Source organism: Nicotiana tabacum, chromosome 1 (assembly GCF_000715075.1).
Source record: "Nicotiana tabacum cultivar K326 chromosome 1, ASM71507v2, whole genome shotgun sequence".
NCBI lineage: Eukaryota > Viridiplantae > Streptophyta > Magnoliopsida > Solanales > Solanaceae > Nicotiana > Nicotiana tabacum.
The window spans coordinates 177,160,855-177,182,400 of NC_134080.1; the positions used below are offsets into that span (position 1 = coordinate 177,160,855).

The 21,546-nt window shown below is 39.0% G+C and overlaps 2 protein-coding genes across 3 annotated transcripts; one reads left to right on the plus strand and one right to left on the minus strand.

The window, feature by feature from the left end:
• Positions 1-624: 624 nt before the first annotated feature.
• On the minus strand, positions 625-21,217 carry LOC107810485 (protein RDM1-like). Of its 2 annotated transcripts, XM_075254838.1 has the most exons (5): positions 21,090-21,217; positions 19,552-19,592; positions 19,080-19,187; positions 11,077-11,226; positions 625-1,183 (listed from the first exon to the last, which is right to left on the minus strand). In XM_075254838.1, the coding sequence occupies exons 2-5, from the start codon at positions 19,562-19,564 to the stop codon at positions 801-803; spliced, it is 654 nt and encodes a 217-aa protein (XP_075110939.1). In that variant the 5' UTR covers positions 19,565-19,592; positions 21,090-21,217; the 3' UTR covers positions 625-800. The 2 variants fall into 2 exon arrangements, with proteins under 2 accessions (XP_075110939.1, XP_016490761.1); XM_016635275.2 differs by lacking the exons at positions 19,080-19,187; positions 19,552-19,592; positions 21,090-21,217 and adding an exon at positions 13,344-13,589.
• Positions 13,819-16,270, plus strand: LOC107831392 (uncharacterized). Its single transcript, XM_075254832.1, has 2 exons — positions 13,819-15,752; positions 15,851-16,270. Exon 1 carries the CDS (start codon positions 13,819-13,821, stop codon positions 15,295-15,297), a length of 1,479 nt encoding a protein of 492 aa, XP_075110933.1. The 3' UTR covers positions 15,298-15,752; positions 15,851-16,270.
• Positions 21,218-21,546: the final 329 nt, after the last annotated feature.

The following is a 21,546-nucleotide window of genomic DNA, read 5'->3' on the forward strand; positions in this document are numbered from 1 at the left end:
CTACACTATCAAACTCTAATTATTTTGTCCCCATATTCTGCTATTTTTCTAACAGACAGTATCAAATGCAGAGGCTATTTGCTCTAGTATCCTGATTCCACCAACAAGAATTGTACAAAATATGGTTCTTGTTCTGGCTTATTTGCTATTTGTTCTGAATAAAAAGGGGATCTTATTAAATGCTTCTGGTTTTCATGCCCTACACCTACTTGTGGTTGAGTAATGCTGTTTAACGTAGCATGTCTCGTTTAGTAGTAGTCGAATATTTCAGTCGACCATAAAAATACCTGCTGGCTGGGACATTGTCGCACTTGCACCTCTTTTTTCCAGAAAAAAAAAAAAACAGAAAACAGAAAGTAAATGGGTTTCCAGAAAAAAAAAACAGAAAATAGAAAGTAAATGGGTTTCAAAATGAATGCAGTAATTTGACATAATTTGAGTAAAGGTTTTGTGGAGTTGACATCACGCATAATTTTAGGCTACCAGTGAGCTAACCGAAGATTTCGAATTAAGAAGTTTTAATAGGCTAAGGCATATTGCTGATCGGGAATCGGTATGTCGTATTTCCTTTAAGTTGACTAACGCGAAAAAAAGCACGTATGGCACAAACACAAGATCACCATATAGCCCATGTGCTGAAAACATATTACTCTATCAACATGTGAAAGCAAGTCATTATGATGTACAATTTTTCATATAACATGGTTGTTTGGAAAGGGTGATGGAGATGAAATTTTTTCCCAAGTAGAAGGTTAATGAGTAGTCTGGACCAAGTCAATGAAGATAGATTGGAAAAGAATCTATTTTGATGAATTCTGCAGCTTTGGGAAAATTGGATCAACATAGGCATGATACATTGGATCAGCAAGCCAAAGTTGGGCAATGTAATGATGAGATGAGGCACGCCTATGAACTTCTTCAATAAGCCAGATGCTTGCTTCAGCTTTGCTAGGATGTATGATGGTATCTAATGGAACGTCATCATCGTTGGTGCCAAACCTCATTTGATCCCACTGCTTCATGTGGACATTGGTTAGGTAGTGCAGTGGTTGCCCATATAACTGCTTAATGGATGCAGCTAATCCCGCCCATGAGGTGAAAGGGATAATAGAGCCACGGTGTGTGGGAATAGGGACCAACTGCATGTACTCCTGGTACATTCTTGCTCTTCTTATCATTGAATCTGTAATGCAGAACCTGTAAGACTAGTTATACAGATATAATACATGAAATAAGATGTAAACTGTAATCTTCAATCTTGCACCGTGGTCAATTGTCTGGCTACTAGTTTGAACTAAGAATTCAACATAAAATATTTAAAACGATTTTCATACTAAAAAAAAGAAGCAGCAAAAGTAATCCCTTCGAGCATTAGTACTATTATCAAAGAGACCTCTCAATTGCTCATTCACATTAGAAAAGATAAACAGAACATAGATTTATGGACGAGATTTTCCTGGGAATCAAACAGAAGCTACTTGTAGCCAGAGATCAGTCAACTTGTACAGATGGATAGGAAGCAAAACAGATATATTTCTTTTGGTCAAGTTTCAATAAGGTTAAAAATTGACATGGAAGGGTATCTTCTAACCCTTTCACATCCAGTCTTCTCGTTTTTTACTAACCAGATGAGAAATAATCCGTCCACGTTTTACTTCCTCTCCATCAGCTCTTCTCCTTTTCATCCCCACCAAATCACATCAATTATTGTTTGGTTATTGTCAGAGTTACTTGATACAAAGAACCCTTAGTGTCTCATAAACCATTTACCGGAGAAGAAAAAAGGAATACAAGCAAACATCTGGAGTTGTCCAGATGCAGAATTTGCACTTTCATTTTATGAAATCTCCTAATTCTACAGTCATTTTTACTTCGTTTTGATTTCCCAAGGTTGCAGAAAACTTGTTTGAAAAAAAAGAAACATTTTCATCATTTTCATCCCCCAAGACAAATTTAATGCTCCATTATTCTTAAAGCCCATACAGATCCAAAACCAAGATAAAGAGGAAACAGGAAGAATCTACGTGCACTGTGCAATTGGAAGCAAAATGATGAGATGAGAGATGGGAAAAGTGGGAGGAGCTCAGATGTCTTTGTGCGCACTCAAAGTGCAGGCTTTCTTGTTGCTGGTGGTTGTGTTCTGGACATAAGCTAGAGAAAAAGGGAGAAAGACACCAGATGGGAGAGGATAAGCAACGGGAGAGACATGAATACTTGGAGTTTTATTCAGCAGCTGGATTCATCAATGAGATGATGGCGTTAGTCCACAGATTTTCCTTTCTTTTTTTTTATTGGTGAGATTTTCCTTCCGTCTCTTTTGCAAGCATTTTGCTCAAAGGGTTGAAGAGAGAAAATGTTTTCTTTGTTCAATAAGGATATAAAAATATTTGTCCTTGTTCACTAATAAATTGACTAATTATACTCATGTTTCCTTAATCAATTAGATCCACATTGAATACGGGACACAAACACCTACGAGAAGATCTCTTGAATTTATGAAAAGGCCGCTTGGATTTATATTTGTTTGTTTAATTTATTCCTTTGAGAGATAGGGGAAGTTCATACCATCAAAATCTATGGAAGCATTGGTTTATGCATTCCTGTTCTCGACTCTACTCTAGGGATAATTTTTTCTATCTTTTTTTTTTTGAGAATTATCGAGAAGTCCAACTAAGAAGGTAAAATGATTTTCTATTAACTCAGTTTAAGTACTAAGCCTCCTGATCAGTACTTCAACTAGTCTCCATGTTCCTCAAATGAATCTCTCCAAAAATGGAAAGTACTAGTTGCTCTTTCCAAAATGCTTTGTTTATCAAAACCTATTAGCGTAAATTCTCCTTTTATTCAACAAAAGTGTTCTCCCTCCTTCATTTTCTTTCCTCAAGAAAGAAGAATATTTTATGAATTATATCTAGAAAGACTTTTCAGTTTAAATGCTTGCTTCTGTAAATGCTAAATACTGGTAGTATTGTCTTCAAGTGGCTACTCTCTATAGCACCCTTGAGAAACCACAATTAATCTGGCTTCAAGGCTAAGAATGAAAAAACAGAAATTTTACTCAACTGATTCATGTCTAAAAGATTATGTATCAAGTTTGATTAGACAAGTTTTATAATTGTTAGATATAGATTAAAGGTGTTAAACGGGCTGGGTTGGACCGGTTCCGGACCGGCCCAGACCGGTAAAACCCGGAACCGGCCCGGACCGGTAATAAGGGGCTGGGCTGGGCTGGGTAGGAGGGTTTGGGGGGTTGGCGCGGTTCAGCTGGCCCAAACGGGTAACCGGAACCGGTTGAACCCGGTAGAGTGAATAGTAACTCTTACCGGGTTAACCGGCCCGGACCGGCCCGGTTCAAACGGCTAGTTTTTTTTTTATTTAATTTTTCGGACTTGGGGGCCCCACAGACCGTTGGCAACGGTCAGACCATGTTTTGGTCCATTGGCCACCGGAAATATTGCACAAATAGCCTATTTTGTTTTTTAATTTTTAACCCTTTTTCAATTTACAAAACTAACCTTCTTTAAAACTATAAATACCCTCCCCCTCTTCTTCATTTCTTCACTCAATACTCATTTCTCAATCTCAATTTCTCTCATTCTCCAATTTGCATCCCAGATTTATATACTTGTATGAACAAGCTAAATGAATATTTACAACAATTATATAATTATTATGCAAATGTAATTGATGATGCTGCTCTTAATGTAGGCAATGTTAATCCAACTATGCATTGTACCACTTCTGCTACTGTGGATGATGAAGAAGGCCTTGATAGTTTTAATATTTTTTCTACATTTTCTAACACTCAAACCAGTAGCAGGAACATTGATGAACTTCAATTCTACTTGCAGAAGCAAAAAGAGTCTCGCACAAAGGAATTTTCACCGTTGGGATGGTGGCATGAAAATGGAAAGCAATTTCCTGTTCTTTTCGCTATGGCTCGGGACGTGCTGAATGTGCCAATTTCTACTGTTGCATCGGAGAGTGCATTTAGCCAAGCAAGACAACAACTTGGAGACACCCGCCACTCATTGGGAAGCAATGCTTTGGAAGTTTTAGTATGTTTCAGAGATTGGATTAGATCGGAACGAAGAAATCAAGGACGTGAAGATGTTGATAGCCCAGAAGACGAGGAACTTGGAGATATATTAACACATGGTAACCCATCCGAATTTAACACTCCAGAAGAAGGTCAATCGGTTCATATTGATTATGATGAACTTACTAAGGCAATGCAAAACCTTTGAATTTACTATTTCACTTGTTGGAAAAAATGAAAACCTTTCAATTTGTAAGTTTGAAACTTTGAAATTTGAAATAAAAAATAAAAGTAGCACTTGCAATAAGTGCATTTTTTTCCCATCTCCCTTGTATTCTTTATGTTAGTATTTTGTAATGCACTTATTACAATATTTATACAAAATTCCAAAAAAAAAAATTAAAACTACACTAAACCCGGCCCGGCCCTCTCAACCCGTAACCCGTACGGTTCGGTTTTTATCCGGATGAACCCGAACCTGTTAAACCCATTAAGAACCAACCCGGAACCGGACCGGACCGTAACCCGTATGGGTCCAAAAAATGGAGTCCCGGACCGGCCCGGTTAGCCCGTTAAACACCCATAATATAGATATGTAGTTGTCCCACATTGGAATAGGTGTAGTATGCCCTTTGTATAGAGTAGCTATAAATTAGCACATCTTGTATTGCATTAGACACACAATATCAATATATCATATTTTTTCCCGTGCCTTCTCACATGGTATCAGAGCAATCGTGAGAGATTTATCGCTGTGCATAAATTCTAGCGACTCCGGGAAGGAAAATCAGTTGACCGAAAGCCTTTTTCCGGCAGGTCTGCCGCAAGTAAAAAAAAGCCACTTTTCGTTAGTGTTGTGCAAAAACCAACACCACCACGAAGTAGATCGGGCTCCGGCGACCAACCCATAAAAAATCTCCGTCAGAATACCCTCCACGCGCCGCCACTCGCCACTAGAAAAAAAATTTCCGGCAAAGTTTCGACGTCGCGTGGACCACCTTTTGGCCATTTTTTGACAACGACTCTTCAAGACAAATTGTTCCCCTTACAATTCCGAGACTACCCATCCAGATTACACCAAAATCCGATAACATTTATATTTTTCCGGCGTGAATAGTGATTTCAAAAGTGGACTTCCGGCCATTTTTTGAAAACGTTTCATCAGAACAGTTGAATCTGGTAATTCCAATCCTACCCCTACTATTTTTATTTCATTCCGACCACTTTGAATTTTCCCCGCAGCTACAGTACTATTCCGACTGCTACAGTAATATTCCGACTGCTACAGTATTTCCTTATTCTGTTTTATTGTTCCTTACTCTGTTTCAGTGGATTACATTTGATTATTTCTTTAATTTGGTAATAATTTGCAACGATGTCTTTGGGAATTGATGCTTTTGGGTCTAAAAACATGAGTTCTGGAAGCTCTAGTGTAATGATTACTTCGGAACCTTTAATGGGAGGTTCAAACTACTTAGCTTGGGCTTCATCTGTCGAGTTGTGGTATAAAGGTCAAGGTGTTAAAGATCATCTAATTAAACAGTCTAGCGAAGGAGATGAAAAGGCGATAACGCTTTGGGCAAAGATTGATGCTCAATTATGTAGCATCTTGTGGCGTTCTATTGATTCCAAGTTGATGCCTTTGTTTCGTCCATTCCAGACATGTTATTTGGCTTGGGCAAAGGCTCGTACCTTATACACTAATGACATATCTCGCTTCTATGATGTGATATCACGGATGACAAACTTAAAGAAGCAAGAATTAGATATGTCTACTTACTTGGGTCAAGTACGAGCAGTTATGGAGGAATTTGAGACATTAATGTCAGTTTCTGCTAGTGTAGCAAAATAACAAGAGTAGCGACAAAAGATGTTTCTAGTTCTTACACTCGTTGGACTTCTTAATGATCTTGATTCAGTGCGAGACCAGATTTTGGCTAGTCCGACTGTTCCCACAGTTGATGAATTATTCTCTCGATTACTCCGCCTTGCTGCAGCACCAAGTCACTCACTGATCTCATCACAAATACTTGATTCCTCTGTTCTCGCATCGTAGACAGTGGATGTTCGGGCGTCTCAAACTATGGAGAACAGAGGTGGACGAGGTCGTTTTGGGAGATCTAGACCCAAGTATTCTTATTGTCACAAACTTGAACACACTCGTGAAATGTGTTATTCCTTACATGGACGTCCACCCAAAAATGCTTACGTTGCTCAGACCGAGACTACAGGTAACCAAGGTTTTTCTATATCTAAAGATGAATATAATGAGCTCCTTCAGTATCGAGCAAGTAAGCAGACATCTCCACAAATAGCCTCAGTTGCCCCGACTGATACTCCTGTTGCTGGTAATTTTTTTGCTTGTGTTTCCCAGTCTAGTACTCTTGGACCATGGGTCATGGACTCAGGCGCTTCTGATCACATCTCTGTTAATAAATTTTGTCGAATATTGTATATTCACAGTCTCTTCCCACTGTTACTTTAGCCAGTGGATGTCAAACTAAGGCACAAGGAGTTGGACAAGCTAACCCATTGTCTTCTATCACCCTAGATTCCGTTCTTTATGTCCCTGGTTGTCCTTTTAGTCTTGCATCTGTTAGTCGTTTGACTCGTGCCCTCCATTGTGGTATATATTTTACTGATGATTCTTTTACTATGCAGGACCGCAGTACGGGACAGACAATTGGTACAGGACGTGAATCAGAAGGCCTTTACTACCTTAATTCACTCAGTCCTTCCACAACATGTCTAGTTACTGATCCTCCGGACCTAATCCACTGTCGTTTAGGACATCCAAGTTTATCCAAACTTCAGAAGATGGTGCCTAGTTTATCCAGTTTGTCTACATTAGATTGTGAGTCGTGTCAGCTTGGGAAACATACCCGAGCTTCCTTTCCGCGTAGTGTTGAGAGTCATGCAGAGTCTATTTTTTCCTTGGTTCATTCTGATATATGGGGTCCTAGTAGAGTCAGTTCAACCTTGGGATTTCGTTATTTTGTTAGTTTCATTGATGATTACTCAAGATGTACTTCGCTTGTCTTAATAAAAGATCGTTCTGAGTTATTCTCTATATTCCAGAGTTTTTGTGCTGAAATAAAAAATCAATTTGGTGTCTATTCGTATTTTTCGCAGTGATAATGCCTTAGAATATGTATCTTCTCAGTTTCAGCAGTTTATGACTTCCCATGGAATTATTCATCAGACATCTTGTCCTTATACCCCTCAGCAAAATGGGTTGCAGAGAGAAAGAATAGGCACCTTATTGAGATTGCTCGCACACTTCTAATTGAATCTCGTGTTCCGTTGCGTTTTTGGGGCGATGCAGTTCTCACAGCTTATTATTTGATTAATAGGATGCCTCCATCTCCCATCAAGGATCAGATTCCGCATTCAGTATTGTTTCCCCAGTCAGCCTTATACCCTCTTCCACCTCGTGTTTTTGGGAGCACATGTTTTGTTCATAACTTAGCCCCTGGGAAAGATAAGTTAGCTCCTCGTGCTCTCAAGTGTGTCTTCTTTGGCTATTCTCGTGTTCAAAAGGGATATCGTTGTTATTCACCTGATCTTCGTAGGTACCTTATGTCAGCTGACGTCACATTTTTTAAGTCTAAACCTTTCTTTGCTTCTGCTGACCACCGTGATATATATGAGGTCTTACCTATACCGACCTTTGAGGAGTTTCCTATAGCTCCTCCTCCACCTTCGAACACGGAGGTTTCACCCATACTAACCATTGAGGAGTCTAGTGTTGTTCCTCCTAGTTTCCCAGTCACAGGAACACCACTCTTGACTTATCATCGTCGTCTGCGCCCTACATCAGGCCCAACTGGTTCTCATCCTGCACCTGACCCTGCTCCTAGTACACCGATTGCACTTCGAAAAGGTATACGGACCACACTTAACCCTAATCCTCATTATGTTGGTTTGAGTTATCATCGTCTGTCATCTCCCCATTATACTTTTATATCTTCTTTGTCCTCGATTTCCATCCTTAAGTCTACAGGTGAAGCGTTGTCTCATCCAAGATGGCGACAGGCTATGAGTGACGAGATGTCTGTTTTACATACAAGTGGTACTTGGGAGCTTGTTCCTCTTCCTTTAGGTAAATCTACTGTTGGTTGTCGTTGGGTTTATGCAGTCAAAGTTGGTCCCGATTGACAGATTGATCGACTTAAGGCCCGTCTTGTTGCCAAAGGATATACTGAGATATTTGGGCTCGATTACAGTGATACCTTCTCTCCTGTGGCTAAAGTGGCATCAGTTCGCCTTTTTCTATCCATGGCCGCGGTTCGTCATTGGCCCCTCTATCAGCTAGACATTAAGAATGCCTTTCTTCACGGTGATCTTGAGGATGAGGTTTATATAGATCAACCACCTGGTTTTGTTGCTCAGGGGGAGTCTCGTGGCCTTGTATGTCGCTTGCGTCGGTCACTTTATGGTCTTAAGCAGTCTCCTCGAGCCTGGTTTGGTAAGTTCAGCACGGTTATCCAGGAGTTTGGCATGACTCGTAGTGAAGCTGATCACTCTGTGTTTTATCGGCACTCTGCTTCAAGTCTATGTATTTATCTGGTAGTCTATGTTGATGATATTGTTATTATGGCAATGATCAGGATAGTATTACTAATCTGAAGAAGCATCTCTTCCAGTATTTTCAAACTAAGGATCTAGGCAGATTGAAGTACTTTCTAGGTATTAAGGTTGCTCAATCTAGCTCAGGTATTCTTATTTCTCAAAGGAAATATGCTTTAGACATTCTTGAGGAGACAGGGATGATAGGTTGCAGACCTGTTGACACTCCGATGGATCCGAATTCTAAACTTCTGCCAGGACAGGGGGAGCCGCTTAGCGATCCTGCAAGCTATAGGCGGCTGGTTGGTAAATTAAAGTATCTCACAGTGACTAGACCCGACATTTCTTATCCTGTGAGTGTTGTAAGTTAGTTTATGAATTCTCCCTGTGATAGTCATTGGGATGCAGTCGTCCGCATTATCCGGTATATAAAATCGGCTCCAGGCAAAGGATTACTGTTTGAGGATCGAGGTCATGAGCAGATCGTTGGGTACTCAGATACTGATTGGGCAGGATCACATTCTGATAGAATTTCTACGTCTAGATATTGTGTTTTAGTAAGAGGAAATTTGATGTCCTGGAAAAGCAAGAAACAAAATGTAGTTGCTCGGTCTAGTGCAGAAGCAGAATATCGAGCAATGGCTATGGCAACATGTGAACTAGTCTGGACCAAACAATTGCTCAAGGAGTTGAAATTTGGTGAAATCAGTCAGATGGAACTTGTGTGCGACAATCAAGCTGCCCTTCATATTGCATCAAATCCGGTGTTTCATGAGAGAACGAAACATATTGAGATTGATTGTCACTTCGTAAGAGAGAAGATACTTTCAGGAGATATTACTACGAAGTTTGTGAGGTCGAATAATCAACTTGCAGATATTTTCACCAAGTCCCTCACCGGTCCTCGCATTGGTTATATATGTAACAAGCTCGGTACATATGATTTGTATGCTCCGGCTTGAGGGGGAGTGTTAGATATAGATATGTAGTTGTCCCACATTGGAATAGGTGTAGTATGCTCTTTGTATAGAGTAGCTATAAATTAGCACATTTTGTATTGCATTAGACACACAATATCAATATATCATATTTTCTCTCGTGCCTTCTCACAATAATGTTTCATTATGACAGTTCCACTTTGCACATTCTTTTTAATAGCCGTTTTTGCATGTTTTGTTATCAGAGCCAATACCATATTTAGGATGGGAAATGAAATTCTTTACAAAGAATATTATTCAAATCACATCTATCTGGATGCTCTTAGATTACATTATCAAACAAGTGGAACTGACAACGTTATCAGATCTTATACGTTAAATTGCATAACGGCTTTGTATAAAAAGTTCATCTGAAGATCTGTGCAGCTGAACTTGATACGAACCAAGGAACACAACTTACACAAGTACACATCAAGCCTCACGACCTTTCACTAGATCACAAGCAAAAGAACTAATGGACTTACAAATCTTTACAAAGAAGTGGGATGCCTTGGAGATCAAGTTGGAAGCTCGTTGAAGACTTGCAATGTCTTATATGTTTTGCCTAAAGAGGAGGAGTTGAAAGAAGACCACTTGGAGCCTCAAATTATTTTCTTTTTAGTGTATTTATCTTAGGCCTTCTTCAAAGGTAATTTTGTCTTTCATTGACCCTATTTAGACCTGGTGTAAAAGGATATTGATGAGGGTTATTTCCTCTTTAGCTTATTTTGCATATTGATGATGGTTTCTAAGGGGCTATGGCTTCCAACTTGTTGATCTAGACTTCCAAGGTGTATACACAAGGGGAATCATTCCTCTTGAGGGTAATCCTACAGTTTTAGGTTCACTTTGTTTGTAGTTGATAGGTAATTGATTGTTATCAATTGCTTCTGCTTCTCAATTACCTCTTTGTTGGGTCTAATCAAAAATTTATTGCTTGCCTTTATTTTGTTGTTTTCCGCACTAAAATTCCTACCTGAACTCCATTACAGAATTTTATACTAACACCAAAAACTATTAGATAAGCTGTGCCTGATAAATGTGATATTAATTTAACAGATTCCTTCCGGGCATTATGCTACCATCTTTACTTGTCCATGAACTGCTTTCTAAATTCTAATCACACTTGAGCAACCGACAGTTTGAAGTGAGAAATGTTGGACCATATAACCTAAACTCCTAGCTCCGTCTTTGATTCTCGAGTTCCCATACTAAAAGAGGACACAAGCTTGCGTAAATAAAAGAAACATGAAACACTACACCAACAGCCTAACTAGATCCTCATGTATTGAACAAAAACATAAGAATCTCTACCTACAACATATCTCAAACTTAATCAAGAGAAGAGGGTTCTCCTTTTTCCAGTTTTTCACAGTGATAAAGCAACTGGAGTGTGTTTCCGCTAAGGGAACATATGCAGACACTTCAAGTAGATTGAGAAACAAGACTCTACTTGATAATTATGTGAATTATGACACAGAATTTCAGTACCTTCAGAAATAAGTTCGTTAACAGGTTGACCAGTGGTGATATTATTTTTCAGCTGTTTGTTTTCTGTTTTGCGATCATCTGCATCAGAGGAAGATGAGTCGCCCGATGAGATATCCACCTGCTCAGCAAATGGCGCTGCTCTCTCCATCGCTGTAAAATTGCAGTCATTTGGAGAAAATAAAAACATGCTAGCAGCTTTAACAAACGAAAACTTTGATGAAACTACAACAACACAACCCAGTAAAATCCCACTAATGGGGTTTGGGGAGGATAGAGTGTACACAGACCTTACCCCTACCATGGAAGGGTAGAGAGGCTAAGTTTTAGGGACAAATAAGTTTAAAAACCAGTATGTGCATGACGCTTGATAAGAAGATGTGGAGGTCGAGTATTAGGGTTGTAGGTTAGGAGGTAGTTGAGTCTTGCCTTACTTCGTACTTTTGTGAGACTAGTCTGGTAGGGTTTTTGTCTAAGATAGCTAGTGGCAATGTTGTGTCTTACTATTTCTCTTTTTAGTGCAGAACCTATTTACTAGCTATCGCTTTTGCTTTGCATCTTTCTTCTGGATTTCATGTTGTTCCTATTTTTCCTATGATTTCTGTGGTGATACTAATATTGTCTCCTTTTGTCTTTTTGTTTTCTTGAGCCGAGGGTCTTCGGAAACAGCCTCTCTACTCCTTGGTAAGGTCTACGTACACACTATCCTCCCCAGACCCCACTAGTGGAATTTTACTGGGTTGTTGTTGTTGTTGTACTCCCAAGTCCCATAAAGGAAATAAAAAAATGAAGGTAGAATATGAGTTATTTGATTTGATCCCATATACAAATAAGAGAATAAGAGAATATTTACATCAAGACAGCTCATCAATGAACTGAATGAGCAACTGGCAGAAAGCCATACAATTCTCATAGACCACTATTTTGATTTCCATACATAAAATCCTAGTGTAGAGTCTAATATCCATTAGTTAAAAGTTCATCACGGTTATGAGATTCAACAACAATCATGCAATGCTCAGATCATTCCTTTTCTCTGCATATATGCTTAATTCATCATAAACTGCATGCTAAAACTAAGAATAGTACGAACTAAAGCCCACTCTAACAAGAGCCCATTCTCAATAATCAAGAATGTTGTCCATTCTCTAATAATCAAGCATCTTCATAGATAATTAAATTAATAATTATTAGATATATTAGCTTCCAAGTTCGATTGGATAGACATATTTGGATAAGAGGATACCTTTTCAAAATTGTTTTTTTATGGATTTAACTTGGACTATCAATCTAAATAACTTGTTATAGCAGGTAACTTGTCTTGTTTTTCAGGTTACTAATTCCCATTTTATGTCCAGTTACATGTAATTATCTGTTAGGTACCTAATAGAGTAAAATGTGTATATAAGATAAAACTTTTTTTCTAAAGATATTCTCTTAGTTGGGTAAATAATTAGATTTGAATTGGTTCGAAACTAAAATCCAATGTTCTAATATTAAGGATTTCATAAATGACTTTCACCCTAATTGAAACCAATAATATCATGATAAATTGTTCATCCTTTTATCTCCTACTTTTGGATTTCGCTAGAACTTTTGAGTTGGTGATCGTGAACTCTATTTATCCGAAGGAGGAGCATTTGATTACTTTCCGGAGTATGGTGGCTAAGACTCAAATTGATTATCTTCTCCTCAGGAGGTGTGATAAGGGGTTGTGCGAGGATTGTAAGGTGATCCCGAGCGAGAACCTCGCAACACAGCATAGGCTCCTGGTGATGGACGTCGGTATCTTGATAAAGAGGAAGAAGAGGTTTGTACGGGGGCAATCGAGGATCGGGTGTGGAGTCTTAACTAAGGAAAATGCGCAGGAATTAGAGGGAAGGTTGGCGGCTATGGGAGCCTGGAAGAGTGGTGGGAATGCTAGCGGTATGTGAACGGCGACAGCGGACTGTATAAGGGAGGCAGCGAGAGAGGTGTTAGGGGTCTCGCAGTGTTTAGAAAAGCGCGCGCTTCGTCGCTTTAAGCGCGAAGCGACGCGACCTACTGTCGCTTCCAGCACACTGAGGTGACTCGATCTGAGGAAGCGAGCGCTTCACAGGAAAAAGCGATGAAGCGGATAAAGCGATCGCTTCATTGCAAAAAAGCACAGGGGGTTTTCTTTTAAAAAAAATTTGGGTATGTTATTCTATTAGACAAAACAGACCCTAAATCGACCAAAAACCCCTTCCCCTTCGACAAAACAGAGTCTCACAAAACCTAGGGTTTTTTACCTGCTGAAGCTGAAATCCAAAAGCAGAGACGCCATTGCTGACCCTTTCTCTCTAGCTCAAGTTCTCCTTTCTCGCTCGCGACACTCGCCATTGCTGACCTAGGTAATTTTTTCTTCTCCTTTCTCCTTTCTCCTTTCTCCTTTCTTCTTCTGTTCTTCAGTTCTTCTCATTTTTTTTTTCATTCTTCTTCTTCTTCTTTCTTTCTCTGTTTCTCCAGTCCAGAACAGAGTAAGGAACCATTTTTTCTTTCTTTTTCCTTTTCGTTTGTGTATATTCCGGCATATATATTTAATTATTATATGTATTTCATTTATTATTATATTTCAACATATAAAATTAAATTATTATTATATTTCAGCATATAAAATTAATTATATATATGTATTATTTTTAGTTTATGTGATTTTTTAAATGTATATTTCAGTTTATATAATTAATTATTATATATATTATATGTATTTTCAGTTTATTGATTATGTTTTTCTTATATCTTAATAGGGATATTAAAATGTCTCAAAGTTCGAAAGAGAAAGACCCGGCTTGGCGATATGGCGAGAGAGTTAATGAGAAGAATACAACTGTTGTATGCAAGTTTTGCAACAAGATTACAACGGGTAGAATTTATCGCTTTAAATACCATTTAATTGGTGGCGATAGAAACGTCACAAGTTGTCCGAAATGTCCACCGGAGGTGAGGGAAGAAATAAAGAATTTTGTTGAGAAGAAGAAGGAGCAAAAAAATCAAATGGTTCATCAACCAATGGTGACCAATCTTGATGATGATGATATTGAAGAATTGTCACTTCCAACAAAACGGGGAAGAGATGGGTCAAGCCATGGATCATCGACTAAAGGTCTTATAGATTGCTACTTCTCAAAGAAGCCAGGAGCAAAGGGCGGTGGAAAAGATGTACAAAAAATTGCTAAAGACATTTTGAGGGATCGTGCAGTTAGAGCTTTTGCACGATGGGTCTATGATGCTGGGCTCCCCTTCAATTGTGTCAACTATGACACTTTTGGAGACTTTATTGAGGTCGTTGGTCAATACGGACCTGGAATGAAGCCTCCCACTTACCATGAAATAAGAGGTCCTTATCTAAATAAGGAAGTGGAGGAGACTAATAAAATTGTTGAGGAGCATAAAGTTGTGTGGAACAAGTACGGTTGCTCCATTATGATGGATAAGTGGACGGCAAGAACGGGGAAAATGATTATTAATGTGTTGGTGAATTCTCCCCGGGGAAGTTTGTTTCTTGAGTCCATTGATGCTAGTGACTCATCCACTGACCACATCAAAATGTTCACCTTGTTTCAGAACACCATCGAAAAGATTGGTCCAAGCAAAGTTGTTCAAGTGGTCACTGATAATGCAAGTGAAAATAAGAAAGCGGGTAGCATGATTGAAGAAGCGTACAAGAAAGTCTATTGGACTCCATGTGCGGCTCATTGTATCAACTTGATGTTCAGGGACATTTTCAAGGAAAAACTCTTCTCTACAGTTTTTGGCCAGGGCGTTAGGTTACATTCTTATATTTCTCAGCGGCCCTTGTTATTGAATATGATGAGAAGATTCACCATGCAAAACAATTTGGTGAAACCGGGCAAGACAAGGTTCGCCACTGCTTTCTTGAGTTTGCATAGTATCCACTGTCAAAAAGACAATTTGAGAAAGATGGTCACTTCAGAGGAATGGAGCAAGAGTAAAATTGCAAAGGAAAGTGCGGGAAAAGAGGTTGCACACATTATTCTTTCTTATTCTTTTTGGAATAATGTCCTTCATGCTCTTAAAATTGGTGGCCCTTTGGTTAATGTACTCCGTTTGGTGGATGGGGAGCAAAAACCACCAATGGGCTACCTCTATGAAGCTATGGATAGGGCCAAGGAGGCTATTCAAGCATCAGTCAGTGATGAGCAGAAATATGCAAAGGTCTTTCAGATCATTGATGCAAGATAGGACGAGCAACTTCATAGACCTTTGCATGCAGCTGGACTTATTCTGAACTCATCACTCTTTTATGAGCAGCATGAGAAAAATTCATTGGCTAAAGAAGTGTGGACAGGATTCCATCAGGTTGTTATCAAGTTGACCCCAGATGAAGACTTGCAAGAAAAGATAGTAGATCAGCTTGCTACTTACAAGGCAGCTGAAGGACTTTTTAAGCTCCGACTTGCTATTAAACAAAGAACGACGAAGTCGCCAGGTGACCAAGTGTTTCTAAATTTTATAGCTCTAACTTCAATGTATTTTTTATACTTATTAACTCTTGAACATTTTTTTTGACTTCTATAGTTGAATGGTGGGACCAATATGGTGTAAAGATTTCGGAGTTACAGGCTTTCGCCATCAAAGTTCTAAGCTTAACTTGTAGCTCATCCGGATGTGAAAGGAACTGGAGTGTTTTTGAACACGTGAGAAATAAAAAGAATTATTTCGTGTTTTGAGATAAAGTAAATTATATCTCAATTGTCCAAACTCCTACTAATTAGTTGACACATCTTTTTTGCAGATTCATACAAAGAAAAGGAATCGACTAACCTTGAAGCGCCTCCATAATCTAGTGTTCATAAAATACAATAGAGCATTGAGGCGTCGCTACAACCACCGCAATATAATTGATCCAATTCTTTTGGACAATATTGATGAGCCTAATGAGTGGCTAACTGGAGTCCCCGAAAATTGTGAAGATGAAAAAGTATTTGAAGGCGACTCCGATTTCACTTGGGGTGACGTTGCGATTGGTAGTGGAGTTGGGGAGGATCCTTATGGTTTAAGGAGATATACTCCAAGTTCAAGCTCTATTAGGAAGGGAAAAAGTGTGGCTACTACAAGTCGATCTCTATCCCTAATTGATGAAGATGAGAGTGATCATGAAGAGGAGGGGGAAAAAGAAGATGACGGGCAATATGAAGATAATAGAGGAATTCAAGATTTTGACAATCTTGAAGAAAAAGAAGAGTAGAAGAATAAGATGTTGATTCTAGTAATTTAGTAGCTTTGGTTTTGCTTGTCCTATGGTTTGTGGATGATTTGGTGGTACCTAGTACCTACTTTTAAGTATTTAAATTGAAGTTTTTGATTATTTGTAATTTTATATTATGTTTTTTAAGAATTGCGCTTCACTTTAATAAAGCATGTGCTTCGCTTTGCGCTTCGCTTTTGAAGCGAGGCGAGCCCTTGTCGCTTTTTTGCGCTTCGCACTCTCAAAAACACCGGGGTCTCAAAAGGGTACTTAGACGGGCACCGAGGCAACTGGTGGTGGAATGACGTGGTCCAGAGTAAAGTGGAAGCAAAGAAAGCGGCTTACCTTAAGTTATTGGAAAGCGCTGACGAGGAGCAGAGGAGAGCGAACAGAGAAAGATATAAGGAAGTTAGGAGGGAAGCGAAGCTAGCGGTCACGGAGGCTAAGACTGTTGCGTTTGGGCGGTTGTATGAGGAACTGGGGGTAAAGGTGGGGACAAGAAGTTATTTCGACTGGCTAAAGCGAGAGAGAGGAAGGCTCGTAATCTGGATCAAGTGAGGTGCATCAAAGACGAGGAAGGTCGGGTATTGATGGAAGAGGCCTAGATTAAGCAGAGGTGGCAGTCGTACTTTCATAGTCTTCTGAATGAAGAGGGAAACAGAAACATCATGTTAGGGGAGTTGGGGCACTCCGAGAGTCACCAAGACTTTAGGTACTGTAGGCGTATTAAGGTGGAGGAGGTCATGGGAGCAATGCGTAAGATGAGTCGAGGCAAAGCGATCGGACCAGACGAGACTCCAGTTGAATTTTGGAGGTATGTGGGTAAAGCAGGCTTGGAGTAGCTGACTGAGCTGTTAAATGTTATTTTCAAGACGAAGAGGATGCCAGATGAGCGGAGATGGAGTACGATGATTCCGTTGTACAAAAACAAAGGGGACATCCAGAATTGTAACAACTATAGGGGTATAAAGTTACTAAGTCATACCATGAAAGTTTGGGAAAGGGTGGTGGAAGAGAGGGTAAGGAGGGCGGTGTCTATATCAGAAAACCAGTTCGGGTTCATGCCTGGTTGCTCTACTACAGAAGCTATCCATATTATCAGGAGGTTGGTGGAACAGTACAGAGATAGGAAGAGGGATCTGCACATGGTGTTCCTTGATCTAGAGAAGGCATATGACACGGTCCCTAGGGACGTTCTTCAGAGATGCCTGGAGGTGAAGGGTGTGCCGATAGCTTATATTAGGGCGATAAAAGATTTATATGATGGAGCTAAGACTCGGGTTAGGACTATATGAGGTGATTCGGAGCCCTTTCCAGTAGTTACGGGGTTACACCAAGGATCCGCGCTCAGCCCGTTCTTAATTGCCCTAGTAATGAACGCATTGACACACCATATTCAAGGGGAGGTGCCATGGTGTATGTTGTTCGCTGATGATATAGTCCTGATTGATGAGACGAGAGGCGGTGTTAATGAAAGACTGGAGGTATGGAGGCAGGTCCTGGAGTCTAAAGATTTCAAGTTGAGTAGGACCAAGACGAAATATTTGGAGTGCAAATTCAGCGATGTGTCGGGGGAAGTGGACGGGGGGGTGAGGCTTGACTCGGAAGTTATCCCTAAGAGAGAGAGTTTCAAGTACCTAGGGTCTATTATCCATGGAGATGGGGAGATCGACGGAGATTTCACGCATCGTATCGGGGTGGGATGGATAAAATGGAGGTTAGTGTCTGGAGTCCTGTGTGACAAGAAGGTTCCACTGAAACTTAAAGGTAAGTTCTATAGAGCGGTGATTAGACCGGCCATGCTGTATGGGGCGCAGTGTTGGCCAGTCAAGAATTCTCATATCCAAAAGATGAAAGTAGCCGAAATGAGGATGTTGAGATGGATGTGCGGGCACACTAGGCTGGATAAGATTAGGAATGAAGATATTCGGGAGAAGGTGGGCGTGGCTCCCATGGAGGATAAGATGCGGGAAGCGAGACTTAGATGGTTCGGGCATGTGCGGAGGAGGAGCCCAGATGCCCCGGTTAGGAGGTGTGAACGGTTGGCTTTGACATGTACAAGGAGAGGTAGAGGGCGGCCTAAGAAATATTGGGGCGAGGTGATAAGGCAAGACATAGCGCAACTTTAGATTTCCGAGGACATGGCCCTGGATAGGGAGGTGTGGAGGTCGAGCATTAGGGTTGTAGGTTAGGGGGTGGTTGAGCATTTTTCTTCGTTGTTCTGGCTAGTCTGATAGTGTTTTATATAGGACTGCTAGCGGTTATTGTTCCATCACACTTTTATTTTTTGTTTATTATTATTATTTATTATTATTAATTTTTTATTTATATTTTATATTTTTTTCCAATTTTTATTATTACCATAGTTATTGTCCTTCCCACTTATTTTTTGTCACTTACGGTGCTGATCTTATTTGTATGTTTTCTGTTGTTGTTACAGATCTTTCGTTTTTGAGTCGAGGGTCTCCCGGAAACAGCCTCTCTACCCTCATGGGTATGGGTAAGGTCTGCGTACATTCTACCCTCCCCAGACCCCGCTAGTGGAATTATTACTGGGTTGTTGTTGTTGTTGTGTTTGAGTTATAAAATAAAAATTAAGGAAAAGGTGTAAATTCTTAAAAATGTTAAATATTAATTTCATTTAGCTAGCTCAATAAAAGAAGAAATTCTGCCCCACGGAAGTCCTCAAATGCCCTATTTTTATTTTTGAGGCTATTTACCTGAAAATAAACAAGTAACACAAAAATACTTTTATCACGATTCTTCAAAGATTTACCTGAAATTTCTTGTTCATGTCCACTATTGTTTCCATCATTTAACTTTGTTGCATTTGATTCAATATTTTTGTTCATCCTCCCAATGGCATAAGCAACTTTCCGTTGGTCTACAAAAAGAAAATAATTGTTTTGATGAAGTATGAGAGATTATTAAAAGCAGGTAGAAGATGCAAAAATAGAGCACTGTACTAGTGCTTAAACAAAAGAGTTTGCTAGCCCTATTACAGATAATCTTATGCTACGTATTGGAAGTTAACAAAATCCAAAAATGACTCGGGTGAGCTACCAGGGGAGTGATACTCCAGCTACATAACAAAATAAAACAATTAGCCTTGAGGGAGTAAGTTGGAGTTGATAATCCATCAAAACACCTTCTATTCCTTTTTGACCAAATTGTCCAAAATTTAATTTAATTACTGACGATTAACAATATTTTAAAGAACATAATGTGTTAATTATAAGTAAATCTACCTTGTTGTGCCATCTGTATTTAATGAATAATGGAAAGTATCCTGCAGCATGCAAAAACTTGTTAATATCGCATTCAAAATTTCAAATTGAATTAAACACATGGAATATAATTCAGCCACATTAGAAACATATACTGAGTAAAAATTATGAACTAAATATTAAATGCTAAGTCGGAAAATGTTGCTCCTTACTTTGAAACAAAATCAAAATCTAGCCAATCAGTAAGTATCAAGAATAAAAAAATAAATTGGAGCTTATACTATTAAGAGAATGTTACACCACTAATCATTTACTATTTTTAGTTTTTTATGAGTTAGTGAGTCGTCGTCACTCCTTCCCCGATGATTTGTGGTGTAGTTGCTGTTTTTGGATTGTTGGTGGGTTTTCCTTCTTTTCTAAATGATTCATATAAGGTACAAAAAAAAAATTAAAATCTTAAATATTAGGACTTCGTACCTAGTTAAGATAAGGAATGATTTAGTAAGAAAAATTTTAGTTGTTTATAAATAACAATTTTGTCTAATGTGCAATCTATTTTTAAAGGGTAAAAAAGTCAATAATATTTTGCACATGGTTTTCGTGCTTTTTATAAATGTGGAGAAATAATATACTTGGTTAAAATATTTTGGAAAGTATTTTCTCTGGAAAAACAAGTTACTCTTCCTTATGGAGTAGTAAAAACAAGCTCCATAAATGGCATTCCACGCTAATTGCCTTCTCCCCATCCCCCATCGCCCAACACCCCACCCTACTCTCTGTAGTGTTTGCCTCGTGCTCGTGCGGCAATATTGTCTACTTAGAGCCCGTTTGGGTTAACTGATTTAGAATAGCTGATAAGCATTAGGTGCTGAAAAGCACTTTTAAGTGCTGAAACTGATTTAAAAAATAAGTAGTTACGTGTTTGGATAAAAGTGCAGAAATTAATAATAAGCAGCTGAAGAACTGGGTGTACGAAGAGTTTTGTTTTAAAAAGAAGTATTTTAGGGATAGAATAGTAAATATTTTGGTCAAACCTAAAGTGCTTATAAGCTGAAATTTGATAAGTTGGGGGAGACCAACTTATGACTTTTGGCTTATTTTTGGCTTATAAGCATTTAACTTATAAGCACTTTTAATTTTACCAAACGCGTAGATAAGCCAAAAAGTGCTTATAAGCTAGTTTGACCAGCTTATAAGCTTAGCCAAACACCCTATTACTTACCAAACACCAGGATATAATCAAGAAACGCACTTATTTTCCAGGAAAATATATTTTCCATTGAAAACAATTTCCATCATACCAAACACGCCCTTTATGTTTTTCTTTTTCCGTTGTCAGTTAGATTCTTCATACTGAGAAAAAATTATCAAATAGTAGGTGTTATAATTGAAAAGAATATCACAAGCTCATTAAGACTATAAATAAACATTATGGTGCGATTCACCAAAAATTATGGATTGCCATTAAAATTCCATTGCTGAAAGGGATAAGGTTTTTTGCTAACTAAGACACATAGAAATGGATTATAAAGAAAAAGCACGCAAGAGAATAAAGTTACCAAATTCCGTTAGCGGCAGAGTGATTATGAGCAGCTTAATTGGCGGCAGAGAAGACGAACTTTAGCGACCTGGTAAACAAAATCTTTTGAAAAATTGCTGTTTGATGCAATGTAGAAAGGTTTTACTCTGTTGATTAAACCAAAAGGGTTTAATTTTATTTAAAGGGGGAATCCAATTATATTATGGGGCTGGGTTTTAAAATGAACCCGTTAGGTCTTTTGTTTAAATGGCCTCCTCATGTCGTATGGAACTGAATGTTGGCCGGTAAAGAACTCACACATCCAAAAGATGAAAGTAGCAGAGATGAGGATGTTGAGGTGGATGTGCGGGCATACAAGGATGGATAAGATTAGAAATGAAGATATTCGAGAGAAGGTGGGTGTGGCCCCCATGGAGGACAAGATGCGGGAAGTAAGACTCAGATGGTTCGGGCACATTCAGAGGAGGAGCACTGAT